Raw genomic sequence first — 15,121 nt, 5'->3', positions numbered from 1 at the left:
ATCCTGTTACTGTCACTCAAACCTTCACCTCACAACTCCCCTCTGCACTTAACCAACTCCAGAACTTATTTCTAGTTATTAGGAACTGAGCAGAAATTGGGATTAAGCACTTCACCAGCCACAACAAACAGCTCTCACTTACTGTATTTGATACACACAGGAAGTGAGAAACGTAGAATTTTAAATGCACCTACTTAAAGAAGGAGAAGCCCATATCTGCCTTATATCAGGCAAGTACATAGGCCATCTTCATATACCAAGCTGAGCAACCATTTTGTACTTCGAGGTATGTTGAAATCAAAATACGGCAAGCACTGATACACTCACATGCACTTCCAAATGACTCAAAGGACGAACACAGAAAGAAGAAAAACAAGAATGACATAATGGAAAACAGTTTTGTTGACGAAGGAATTAAATGACTCATCCGTTGTTTTGAAGAGCATCTGATCCAGTGGTACTGGGGAATCTCCTTTGCCTGCAGGCCAATACCAAGTGGCTGCCTTCTCAGGAAATATGAATATATCAAATAACTCTACAGTGATGACAAAGTTTCCGGGTGATTCAGAGACTGGAAGACACAAAGCTACATTCCACAATTCAAAACTAACATTTTAAACAAAAAGCACCCCAATGCAGATTGCCCACTGCAGTATAGACGTGCTTGTCCCAGTGGAAGTCAAACAACTATTTGCTTCTAAGTGAGGTGAAAACTGTTTGATGCATCACTAAGTAAAAATCAATTTTATTCTAGCCCCAAATGTAAAATCCATTTTGCTAAGATAACTTGATTTTCATGTTACCAGAAAATATTCTAATTTAGATTTATAAGACTTCTGCATTTTCTGAGAACGCAGCCATGGTGGGTATGATCTGATGCTGAGACACTGGGTTTTCTCTTTCATACGGAGATCAATATTCGATCTCATAAAGATAGGCATGGCAAAATCTAGCACTGATCGATCACATCCTTTCTTTTAACAAAAACAAAACATGAAGCCAGGCAGACACACCAAAGGATGCTGGTAAAGAGAAGGAATTCACCCGTTGCGAATTTACCCCCAGAATGGCAGATTCAGGTACTGAAGCTTTCGGGAGCTCTGATACAACCCGCTGAAATGCAGCCATCCACTCCCCCTATGCGAAACGCAACTGAAGTGACCGTTCTGAGATTTTGGCACACAATATGGGGGGGATAAATCTGGTTCTTCAGTATCTGCTGCAATTCCTATTGTAGCTCATGCTACTAGTCCTCATCCTAACCTAAATGCCCATCCCTTCCTCCTGCAAGAAACACTGGGTGCATTTTGAATATTGTTTTCTCTCACTTATAGTGCTCACAGAAAGCTTTGTCAGAAAGAACGTACCCCTAATCCTAAATTACCATAATTTTTCATAGAATTTCTTAATGCATACACAAAAGAAGGATTTTTCAAACTTTTAAAGTATCCATATTTCTTAATATCACTCTACTTATTACAAATTGGAAATTCTGTAATTCATAATAGTAAGGAGACATGTTAGGAAAGTGACTGAAGTGTACCATTCCAGCCAGACATAAAATCCACCGTTGGCAGGTCCACCCCAAGAGCTGAACCAGAGGCAATGGAAGGAATTGTTCTGAGAGCCTAAAGAAGATGTATGCTCAGAGAAAGTGCCTGATTAGTTAGTGGTTGGTATTATGTATTTGAAACAGGCTTTAAAAAATAGTTATGACAGTAGCAGTTGCATATCATTACCTATCACGAAAATACTAATAGCTAACCTTTGTCGCCTGTATCAATTTCTTGTTTACGTGGTTTTTGATTATGAGACACCACCACATCTCTTACCAGAACTCCTGCTTCAGATTCTTGATACAAATAATTTTCTGAGAAATAAGTGAGTACTGTTATAAATTCTTAACTATAATTTTATTTAAAAGCAGGCTTAGAAATCAAGAGTTTCTTGGTTCTCAATTCTGGATTTACTCAAATCATATATAATAAAAACTAACAAACATTGAACGTTGTCAATTTTTATGCATGATAAAATATGATCTAAAGAAAAATTAAATAATGTTTTCAGAAACTGAAGATACTTCATATCCCATTATGAAATGTCTAAGATGTCCTGGCTACCTACTCAGCTAAAACAATACGTTCATGTAAGATTTGAAAACACTGAAAACTCCTTTATCACTTACATTTTAGAAAAAAAGCCAGACTTCAGCTTATTGAGTACTCTACTGGTCTGCGTAATACAAGAATAGACTTTCTTTAACTGTGGGGACTGAATTTCTTCAGTATAAGAAGAAAGATCATTCGCATTTGCCGCCTGTGAAATTTTCTAATGAGATCTGTACTGCAACAAAGCAGGTGGGGAAAGAAAAAAAAAATAAAAAAATCACACACTTCTCAATTTGTGTGATGGCTAAAAGTCTTCAAGGCATTGACTTAAGCAACACAGATGCCACAGTTTCTATAAGACTGTTACTACTCTTACATATCTGATTGCATTTCTACTCTTAGAGAAAAGGTCACTGAACCAGTATTTACAATGAAACCTTCTGGTATAAGATGAATTAAATTAAATAGGGGGTCTTTTCACTACGAACATCATGGTCTGGAGCACTACAGTTTCTGTAATAGTCTGCTTACTTTTTCAAAATAACTTTTATTTCTATAACTTTTCTGTTCTAGGACATACAATAACAGTATTTGGTAGATCAAGCATTAATTGCACATCTAATCATCGCTTTTGCTCTTTATTATGTATAGTTTTAAATAAATTCCTTACAGAACAATATTTTTTAAATAGTTGATCTTGATAACATCAGGAAAATTCTAAAAATGCTTGTTATTTTGATGTTTCTTATTCAAGCAGTAAAATGTGCATTTCACCTTTTACTCTGGAACACACACCCTATAAAGAACAGTTTAAAACTATTCTTTCGATTGTTTGTTAAAAGAACTGTTATTGTCAAATAAACCTATCTGCTGGTTTGGCTAAGCAGCCAGGGTGAACAGGGTTATGCCACGTGCTCAGAAATACTAGATGGGAGAAATGCAAATGCACGTTTATCAAAGCAGGTTGAAACATGTTTTCTTATCAAGCACATTCAAATTGTCTTTAAACACAATTATTTTCTCTGTCAATAATCCTAGCAAATATGACCTGTGTTATTACTTACCAACATAATTTGCCACGGTTTTAATATACCGCATACCCATCCACTAAAAAAAACCCAAACAAAAAACACAAGAAACAAGCAAACAAACCAACCGTTATTAAAATAATTTCGTTAGGCCACAAAGTGTTGAAACCAAATTTTCAGATAAAGGCTTGAACACTATCAAGCACTTTGGAAAGGATATATTGACGCTGCCTTTGGGTATGACTAACTCTGTCCACTAGTGTGAAAAGAAAATAAAAATTAGTTATTGCTACATTTTCCTATCAGAAATATTCTGCAGCTTGTTTAGACTACTGATCCTGTAGAAACAACATCCAATTTAATATCTATTGAAAGTTTTAATGGTGTCTAGGCTGAAAACTTTTCATTCTAAATTTCTCAGTCCAGTTTTCTGTAAAAGACACACTAAGTATTTTTCCTACATTTATTTACAACACATTGCAACTACTAGCCCAGCATCAAACAACCTGACAGTTTCTTCTTTGGATCACTTACATGGACTGACCATTTGCTAGCTCTGATGTCAGTGAGGATGCTACATCTGCAGCAGTTACGAGTCGGGGGTGTCACTGTGACATTATGCATGATTGTTTTGGTTCTGTGATAATAAAACAAATTAACTTCTAACACCTATGAAAATTCCATGCCTCTGGGCATAACTGAAAAAAACACACACAGAAGGTACCAGTTCATGTCTTGGAAAGAACCAGTTAGCCAAGCAATAGGCTTGGGCTAATCTTCATAGCAGAGTTAATCAACTTGGGAATACAATGCAATTAAATAACTTTTTCATGCAATCGTTTCATTCAGAACCAACTTAAGATTCTCCTCTCCCTTCCCTTCCCTTCTCCTCTCAGGTTCATCTTTGCAAAGTGTGAATCTACTGTGTGCTATTCTTTCTGTTTCTACTTTTTTCTTAGCAACACTATGAGAGCTCCAGCTCCGAGACATCCTACCTATGTCTACAGACACCTTAATACCAATTCAGCTGTAGAAGAGTACCATATAACCTTACATCAAGATTTTAAAATATATTTTGTTTAACACTCTCATCATAACTCTCATCATAAAATTTCTCATCATAACCATCAAACCTTAGCCTGATTTGTATGTGCCTTTGGAGGGTGCCCTGTCATTAAGCTTTGTACCTTGCTTGGATTACTGCAATGAGCTACTCACAGCATTTCCCGATTCCTTTACGTATTTCTGCATCTAGGTGCCTGAGGTTGATTATTAATGTTATGCTGCAGATAGCTGCAAGCAAGCCCCTGTTGAACTGAGTGCCAGCTGAAAGCCTTGGTCATACAATTAGACTGGAGCTGAGTCAATGGCAGTGGTAGGGTAGCTGCCGCCGATCCTACAAGCTTTCTCTCCTTAAGGGGGATTACATTGGCCTTGGCTTCCAATTCACTTACTGTTCAGGCAGAGAGACCCTTCTTTCATCAGGATCACGGTGAGTTTCCGTTTACCCAGAACAAACCATATCAGATAGACCATCACAACAGGAGAGTTAATGCAATATATCTGTAGAGATGGCTTCACCATCAAAAGAACCTATAGTTCACCTTTTCAAAGCCTGCATTAGGGCACAGAGCAGAAACAAATTGCTTTTAGCCTACCTCTGCTATTTGTCACAGGAGCCCCTCTGTTCTATTGTACTTGGACAGACTTTGCTTTCTTCTGTAGGAGTTTGTTGTCTTAAGGCTTGCATGAGCATCATCATTTACTGGATCTTGCAGGCTTTCCAGAAAAAAAATCCCAAACACCAAAAACCCAAACCACTACTAGACTGACCTTTAGGCAACCAGCATTTTATTGCTCTGTTTGTGGTGAACGAGGAGAAATGGGATGCTTTGCATCAGCTACCAACGACTCTCCATTAGCCAATGTACTGGGCACAGAAGAGTTCAGGGTCTGCTCATTTCTGCCCCCTTTTTGGTGACAGCAATTAACAGAAGTTAGTCTGTTCACAGCATTTAAGGGTCTGATTCTTCAGGTACAGTTCCTCAGAGCATGGTGATTAAAGCAAACAGAGAAGCTGTACTGTGAACTTGTGAAGTAAATGCATGGCAGTGCTAGAAATACAGAAAGTCTGATGAACACAGTGGTCTGTCACTGTTCACATTTTGTATAAGCTTCATGGTTATTGGGGAATATCTTCACAGCAATACTTCAGAGCACTGTAACTAATCCGTGTATATTCAAGTTTGTGACATTTTATAAGACAGCTGAACCCTTAAGAAGTCTTTCAGTGGAGTTTTGTTCGGATCCTAGAATAGTTGCCCATTTGCAGTTGAAGCCAATTCCCGCATTGCCACCACAACCAAATCTCATGCGTCACCTACTGCCTTTCACAATTAATCTCTAACACATGAAAGCATTAGTAGTGATTTGGGGTGCTCTATTAAAAATAACAAGCTGTTGAACAGAACCATCATTTTTAATAATTCTTTCAAAGAGTTTATAAAACATTCAGACACATAAATACTAGTTTAAGTCAGTATAGCTGGCTTCTCTTAATCGCTGTAATATACCGTGGATATCTAGCTAACCTTTATGAAGTAAGTGTGAAGACTGAACCACTGAATATGAAATAGATGAAAGATGCCAGCAGCTGCCTGTAGTTATAGGGCAATGGCCTGGATCCTCCACTGGTGCAAATTAGAGGGCACAGTTTAAAGGCTTCCTTGCAGGCATTTCTTAAGATTAAGCAGCTGTTTAAGATATTGGTTTGATGGAAAAGATTCAGCATGATTTCAGTCAGAAGACAAAAAAAGCAATTTACCTGAAGAAGGTGACAAAGAACTGCACCAGATCCATGATAGTATTGTGCTGTGAGAAGGCAATCTGCAAATAAAATAGAAGTAAATTACAACATTTTCAGAGTCAACAACTCTTTTTTGGCTAGGGCTTTACAGCTCCACAGATGATTAGTTTCAAGTGTAATGTCAGTCTAGTGTGCACACACCTGCATTTACCATAAAGTGAGATGAGCAAGTAGCTCCCAGGTCTTTGCCTGTGTCAAAATACAAACAATGGAATATAGTCTTTCTATCAAAGTAAAGTTAATAGAAATATTGCTTGATGTAAACAATGAAAACAATGTGCAAAATATTAAGAAATCATATTGATGTAAATTATCTTCTTTATAGTCAATTGTTTTCACTATCACCATTTTCCATTTTAATAACAACACTGAAACAAGGTTTTAGAAATTACAAAGCCCATCTTGTGCCTAAAATTAATAAATTTAAAATATTTTAATTGCATAATATTAAAATTAATGCATATGTTAATTTAAAAAAAAAAAACCAGATAAATCTGGTGCATAATAAAATGAACTGTTCCAAAGCAAATTACTTTAAAGACAAAGTAACAAACATTCTTTTAGGCTACATTTTTACAGCCTCGCCAGAACATGCATTAGTTCAACTCCTTACTACAATTTTTCACAAAGATTTCATAATTATTTCTAAGACAGCATATACACACAGACGCACATTCACACTTCCATGCAACAGAGCTTACAATTATTATTATAATTACTTTTTGTTAATGTTAAGAACAGTACTTAATATTTAAGTTATATCTACAAATATCCTTAAGTGCCTGCCTTGTTCAGTTTTTCATAGTGTGTAATTATCAAACTAAAGATATACAGGATCTTCTACTTTGAATTGCACAAAGTGTTTATCTAACTGTATTCCCAGTGTGTTCAAATAATTGTTTGTAGAGATCCTTCTGCATTTAAGATCTGATCTTGACTAGCAATTACACCAAATTACTCTGATTCCCTTTCACAGATGACTTGTGAACTTCTGAAATGAGAACTCATGATATCAAGAATTTTTTTTTTTTGATTCAAACTTTATTTTAAATGCAGGCTGGGTTCCCTTCAAATAATACTTAGTATTCAAATTAACCACTGGCTTTTCCAGAATGTTTTTTACAAGTACCATACTTCAGGAGATGAACTAAAACAAAGAGAAAAAACCATGCGTTTCAACAGAGTTCACCTTTTGTGACCTGTTAAAAAGCTATATGTTGAACGAGCATTTATATTTTGCATTACTTCAATTATTTTCATTCAAGGTGCCAGCATTCATTAACAGCATCTGTTAGTCTAGAAACAACTGCAGTCAAGGGGAAGCCCTGCAATCAAAAACCGCAACCTGATCACAATCATGTCAGGAAAGCTTTATATCAAATTTTTCTAAGAAACTCTATTGCCTTTATTTCTCTTTTTCAACACATAGCAAATATGAAGGAGGCAGATTTACAAAAAATTTAATGATTGTATATGACTATTAATGATTAAATATGATTCGCGTATCCCTAAGATCAAGACGGGATAGATTGCTTTTGCACAAAAAGAGACACAAAAGAATGATTTTACATTTTCCACCTTCTATTAATCAAATCATCTACTTAGGACAATCGCAATATTCTTTTGATAGAGTTCATGTTTGCAAACCTATGTAAGAACTTCTGTCCGTAAAACTTACTTGTTTGGTTGTATGGGATATTCTTGGAAGTACTCATACTTTAGAGCAAAAATACAGTAAAATATAAATTTCCATCCCAGAAGTAATTTCAGATTTTAATCAATCATTATCTTCTAATGATTACATTACAGTTCATGTAAAAGACGAACTACAGCATTTTCCTGAAGAAACAGTACCATGCATCTTAGACTAATTTCAACACAGAATATTAACAAAAATAATATATATTTTAATTATAAGTAGATCACAAAGGAGCAAGTAAATGTCATGAATCTAAGCCTGACATAAAAACCATAATACAATTAAAAAGATTTATTTCCGTGGGATTTTCATCTAGATATGAATGTTATTGTCTTTTTTCTTGTGCCTATATAGACAAGAGACAAGACAAGGAAAATTCTTTCGACCCCAGGTTTTTACTGTGGACTTAAAGATACTGGAGATTAATAACTCTTTTGTTAATTTGTATCATGCCTAAGTAGCCCTCAGTTTCACCAAAATATCTAATAAGCCTATGGATCCCACAAATATTATCTCTATCTTCTCTTACAAATGAAGATCAAGATAAATATCATCTCCATCATTTCCTATGGAATAGAATCACCAAGTGCCATGTGGAAAATAATTTTCTATGGCAAAGGATAGCCTCTATGAGTGAACACAGAATTTCCAGCATAAAACTATTTCCCTTGAAGAAAGAGGAATAATAACACCTCTGCTTTACACAGCTTTACACTGAAAAATGAAAGTAGGATTACTTATAGTACTATAAAACGTTACTTGAAACACAATTTCAGGTGCAGATGCTAATTCTTTCATTCACCAGCATTAGATTTCTAAAAGAGACGTTAGGACTGATATCAATATGGCAGGTACAGATACGGCTGTAGACGCAGATACGTTTCAGCAACTGCCCATGATCTATGCTTCTCTTCAAAGGCAAGCTTATAGACAGCTATCTGTCATAAATGTTATCGAACAGTTTTCTCACTTTCACAGAAATCACCAGAAACTTCTCATCAACTACAACAGTTGAAGTTCTTTGCCCTGTTTAGCTAGCGTTAAAAGCTTTCAGAGGGTTTATGAGCCAATACTGTTACAGATAAATTGTTGATTTGCAACATGAATAATGACAGGTTTTGCAAAAAACTACAAAATGGATGTTTATTTTTCTTAAATACTCTGCTATTGACAGCAAAGAAAAAAAATTAATTAGAAAATTTAAGGTGAATCAGAATTTATCATTTTCACAATAAAGACATCCAAAACTGTACCCCAAACAAAAAACCCCCATATTCTGAGGGCTTCAAGATATGCAACAAAATCTTTAGTCTGATTTCCTAACACAACTCAATTTTATTTTCCTTCAAAATTGGTTACAGTATTGGAATATCCCTGGAATGCAACCAATGCCATTTGATTTGTACCTGTTGTAAGAGTTGTATGCATCAATATTTTTTTTCCACAAGATAAAAATGAGTCAATTTATTGAGCACGCAACCTCCTTTTGATGCCCAGAATAGAGGACTTCAAACCAAAATAGAAGTTGGGAAGATTGTTCATTTATATATTAGATCATATAATATCTTTCGTTTCTGGAGTAGAGGGTATATGTGAGGGAGGAAGAAGAGTTGATAAGGTAGGCAAGTTGTAACAAAAAAGAGAGATCGATAGTTTATAACCTGTGAAACATGAAGAGATAAGCATGTGCAAGTTATAAAGTTCCATAAAACTGATACTTCTACTAAAGTCAAAGCTTTTTGTATCCTAGTCTGCAGGTTCATCTTGTGAAGGAGTTGTGAGGATCAGAACCTAGAGGTAAGAACTGCAGTGACTGTTTTATGAAAAAAGCTCTGTAACTAAACTCTGAGCAATTGCTTTCAACTTGGATTTAGCTTTGAGGTCTGATGCTTCTGTATCAGACATGAAGAAGGACTTGTGTGTCTGAAAGGTTGTCTAACTTTTCCAGGTATCCAGCTGCTTTAATAAATTATATAAACTTCTGTCTACAAAAACCATCTTGCCATTTTAACTTTAGGAATAGTGTTATCAGAGGTGATTTTTCTATCAATACTTCTGCCTGGATTTTTATCTGGATGAACTAAATTATTAAAAAATTAATTTTCATGTACAATCTTATAGTGCACTACATTCGTATTCTATTAGATCAAAGTAATACGGATACCAATATGCAGAATAAATGTAGATATATTCTGAAATCCACAGTCATAAAAACTCAAAGAAAGAATGAAAAGATTCCAAATCAAAATGTGTTACATATGTGTTCCAGCTCACAGTCTTAAAAGATAGAAAGGTATGTGAAGAAAAAGCTGATGGGTGATAACTGAGCTGTGATGATTTCTCCAACAAGCATTACTGATGCGTCTATCTTTTTTCTCTACCATGTTCAGGCCTTTGAAAAATATATGATTTAACAAAACAAAACCAACCAAAAACCAAACATAAAACCCTAAGAAAGCACTTAAGATCTTTACATCACGTGACCTAATTGGAAGACAAGGCATTGTGACTGCTGACAAATCTTTTATAGCAATTGAGGATTCAAAAGCCAAATATCCAACAGAATACGCCAGAGAGCACTGCATACAAGGATGTGTTACAACAAACATTTCAATGTATGGTATTTCTTAATTTTTGATGTTTTGGTTACATGCATGGTGTAGGAAATACACTTTACACTCGATAATGATGGATGAAATAGGTCTGTTGAAATAGGAACAACTTTTGAACACAGGGATTTTTCCAACCTTCAAAAGTTAACGTCTGCAGGAACAGATTTTTTTTTCCACTGCTCTAGATACTTCATTTCATGTTCACCTTGACTGTAACATGCAGCAATAATACAGTCCTACAGAACAATAGGTCATGATCTGTTCCACCACAAAAAAATGAGACAATCTTGAAAGTCTAACTTAGGGACTTCTTTCATATGTAAATAGTAAGTCTGTCCTCAGAATTTTGTGGTTTAGTTTGAAAAATATAGGTGTTGAGAAGCTGTCTCTGCAATTCTGACAAAACCAATCTAGCAAAAGGAAAAAGAAAGGGAAAATTAGGCACAACAGGCGTGCACTAAATCAAAATTCCACATTTGCAGTAAACATGCACGTAATCCATGAAATGGTTCATATGCTCAAATAATATACATAAAAAGCAGTTTTAACCTATGCTCCATTTCATGACATTATCCACTAATGAAAACTTCTATCTGCTCAGGTTCTCAGACAATGAACAAATACTTCCATTAATACAATGCTTCCATCTTTCACTGTTAATAAATTCAGAATGAACAAATAAAAGAAACTAAAATAAATACATGGTAAAACTTTGGTAGATGGTATCATTATTAGACCTGGAAACATAATACAATAAGGTCTGACATAACCCAAACTAAACTGCCTGGACTGTGTTGATTATGCATACTAAAACCCTACAGAATTATTACTTCCTTCAGTACCATCAAAACTGTAATTGAATTTCTTCTTGGATAAAACTCTTATATACTCCCACACTCGTACTATGTATGTTCTGAAGCAAAAGACGTGGTTATTGTCTGGACATGAAGACTAACTCATTTTGTTGTCTATCCTCATTTACACTTTCTTGAGGAATACTTTTTGACTGTGGCAACTCTAGACAACAAATATAAGAGACAGCTGAGGAAAATATTTGTGTAGGTGAGCATGTTTTTGTATATATAACACTTCTATCAGGAAAATGGGAAAGATCAAATACTGTGATAATTTGGAAACAGGATGTTGAAAAATTTAGATACACAATAAATTTTCACATTTATTATTTGTTGTATGACGTGAAGTTTAGATATATACTGTGCAGAAACATGACTGCAGAGACCCAAGTATAAACTATTTTAAAGACATTATTATATACTATGTAATAATTGGGTGAAAAAAAAAAAAACTATGGATATCATTAAACTCAGTAAATGCGTGATTACTGAACAATTAGTAATTACATAACAAAAGATCAGTTACTCTGATTTTCTGCCTGAATATAACTACAATTATGTGGGTTATTTTTAGAGAGGGTAAAAAACGTTAATGACTGTTCTCTCACATTGGACTTTGAATATGAAGAGCGACCGCCACCAGTGAAAGATACATGGTAGGAAACTGTCACTTTCCCGACAGAAATATTTAACAGGCAAAGTACAAAATGTATTTTCTTTTCCTTTGGAAAATGAAAATTCCAAGAGAACATGGTAAGAAAAGGACAAATTTACCAACAATGAGTCCAAATTGCTTCTGTCTAAATTACAGAAACATTAAACACTTTCACACATTTATTCTATACATTGGCTTTCCTAGAACTTGAAAAAAATTTTAAAGAAAATTTACCTCAATTTTGCCATGTGGAACATGTCAAATCTAGTAAAATGTGTGACTCTAGTCAAAATTAGTCAGCTAGTTCATAATAATGAGTAGAGATAAGGAGGCACTTCATAGGTGAGTGACTCTAAAATAGATGTGGGACTCTCATAACGTGGAATGAATTACCCTGTGGAGCTGCCATTTCTCTCTGCTAACAACACAGGGAGTCTATGATTAGTGTAGACTATAGATTTCATGTCAAACTTAGAATATAAATAATGTTAGCTGAGATAAATTTCTCCCATAGTTTCTAAGTACTGTTTGGGTATTTCTGCAAAATAATGTAATGCTAAAACAGGAAAAAGAAATATTTCTTCTTGCTGGGTGAAATGATCAGAGAAGCAATATGGAGCTAAGTGCCTGCTGGCAGAATCCTACTGCTTTCTATTGTGTTGATGCCAGTAAAGAATTTAGTCTAGTTTTGACAAACAGTCCTCCCAGATGATGAGAATTAGTGATAGCAAAACTTTCATACTGATAACATAAATAGAAAATTAAAGATATCGTAAAGAAAAATCAGAGTTGGAATCACAGCCTTCACATCAAGATTTGATAAACAGCTTCCATAGATTATCTCTGCATGCTGAAGTCCTGTCCCTCATGATGGCATACACTAGATTATCCAAATACCCACCCCTTTCTTTCTCAAACAATGTAATAATTACAGGATATTACTTCCACTATTCAGTCATGAGAGGCTGAAAGACCATCCAGGTCTGTATTCAAGTGAGATGAATGACATTCTTAAAGAAGGTTTTTACAGCTGAATTTTTTCCTACCTTGCACTTTGCCTGTTAAATTCAATATGCATACACCACTATTTCACTGCTTTATTTAATTTTGTGTTTGTGTACACATACGAACAAATGCATACCACACAGAGAAACCCTCAGTTAATAACCTCCAAGAAGTGAAGGACAAAATCTGGGGGAGGGGAACTGTTATCTAACTTACAGCTTAATTCAGTGTGCAAAATATCTTCATAATGATTAATACAGACATTATTATGAAATTGAAATATTGAGTATTAAAGTCAATGAGAGAATGAAAGAAAATTAAAAGGCACAGACAAGGGAGAAATGACATGTTTCAAAATTAAATAAAAAAAAAGCGGAAAAGTAATTGACGCAAAGACCTATGGTACCAGAAAGTTATTTTAGAGATAAATCTTTGCAGGATTGAGTTCTCCAACAAACTGAGTGTGAAACAGCAGTGTTCTAGACAACATCTTCTGAAACTCTGGTTTTTAAAAGCCTGGCTAGATTAAATGGACAGGAAGGAAAATTAAATACAGAAGTGAAGGGAATGGAGTGAGAGAATTTGTCAGGCAGAGCTGAATGACTAAATTCTACCACAAAGAGAAGCATTGCATGATGATATGGTTTTGTTCGTCAAACTACATTAAGGAAAAGCCATTTCTGTCACTTGCTAGAATCGGATTTCTCTCTCTCTTCAGCTTTCTTGTTATGACATCTTATTACGACTTGATAAATTAAAAAGTCTCCCACTAGGAAAGCTGCACCTGTTACAGAGTGTGCTCTTCTATGTTAGCATCACAGAGTCATAGAAATACTGACTGGAAGAAACATCACAAGCTCATGTTGTTCAACTTCCCACTCAAAGCCAGGCTACCGTCAACACCAGATCAGGTGAACAGTGTCTTTTTCCAGGTAAGTTTTTAAAACCTCCAAGGATGGATATTCCACAGCCACTCTGGGAAACTTGTTTCAATGCAGCATTGCTGCATTGCATTGCATTTTTTCTAATGTTCAGGCTGAATCTTCCAAGGTGCAGCTTGTGACCATTTCCCCTTGTTTTACCACCTGCTACTACAGAGAAGAATTTAGTTTCATCATCTCTGTAACTCCTCCACAAGTAATTGTAGCCTACTACTGCAGGCTCTTTGCCAGACTAAGCAAGCCCAAGCTCCACAGCTTCAACGTAACTTGTGTGCTTCAGGCCCCTAAAAATCTTTGTGGCACTTCTCCTGGACCCCCTCAGCTTCTCAATACCCTTTCTGAACTGGGACACCAGAAATTGGCGTCTCATTCCACATGCAGCCTCACCAGAGCTGAGTAAAAGGGGATAATTTTCTCTGAATAAGGCCCCACACTTGGGTATTGCCTGAACTGGAATGAGAGCATACTTTTGGCTAATATTCAAGTTGACATTAGGTAATTCCACTCTGGTTAGGGCTTTGCACTTCTTGTCAGACTTCAGGAGGTTTCTGTCAGCCCAATCCTCAAATTTCCTAAGCTTGTCCTGAACCAAAGTGCTCCTGTTTGACATATCAAACCCTCTCCCTCTCAACATCAAGCCATCTTGGTTTTCTGATAAACAAAACATGTTTAACATTGACATTTTTCAAAGTAAAATAGGTTCTTGATCCTTTTCAGATCCTTGATGCATCTCTCCTTTTTTTTTCATCTGTAGAAGCTGGTACCAATAACAGTCACACTAAGGATAAAACGATGACAACTGCATGCTTGTCTTCAACCCTCTTAAAAATATTCCATGGTCCTCTGCCCTACAGTGCTACCCTTACAATTCATGCTCAAATAAGCATGTGTTCAAGTCCCTTTCTCATTCACACCTATTCAAAAAACAATCTCCATGATGACAATGTAATTTAGACTTTTTCCTGTCAAACCTAAATTAGCTCAAGCACAGGCTGGTGATACTGCATCTAAAAAGTTTAAGAAACTACCGGGGCGCCTCGCAGTAATACCTTCTTTCTCATCTCATGTAGCGTGATCGATGGGCTTGCAAAACATCAGGAACCCTTGCCCAGAACAGAGAATTCAAACAACTGGCAGACTACTATGGCTCTAGGATACCATAAATAGTCAAAACTGTAAATTATATTTATTAAAAAAATAAACATAGGAAATCTCCAACTTTATACATTGTTTATGATTCTACACAAACCAGTTGCCCACACAGATTAATTTCACTCCTCAAAGTGCTGTATAATTCTGAGGAAAAATGGTTCAATAAAAAATATTGCATTAAAAAAAAAGTAACATGACTCT

The 15,121-nt window shown here is 35.5% G+C and overlaps 1 protein-coding gene across 1 annotated transcript in view; it reads right to left on the bottom strand.

The window, feature by feature from the left end:
- ATRNL1 (attractin like 1) overlaps nt 1-15,121 on the bottom strand; it is a 528,296-nt gene that overhangs the window by 244,389 nt on the left and 268,786 nt on the right. Inside the window, exon 25 of the mRNA XM_059821151.1 lies at nt 5,961-6,022. Coding sequence (XP_059677134.1) covers nt 5,961-6,022 — 62 coding nt within the window. The remainder of the gene's footprint in view (nt 1-5,960; nt 6,023-15,121) is intronic.

The sequence above is a fragment of the Gavia stellata genome, chromosome 9 (genome assembly GCF_030936135.1).
Source record: "Gavia stellata isolate bGavSte3 chromosome 9, bGavSte3.hap2, whole genome shotgun sequence".
In the NCBI taxonomy this organism is placed as follows: domain Eukaryota; kingdom Metazoa; phylum Chordata; class Aves; order Gaviiformes; family Gaviidae; genus Gavia; species Gavia stellata.
Note: the sequence above shows the minus strand (reverse complement) of the source record. Positions and strands in the feature narration are given on the sequence as shown.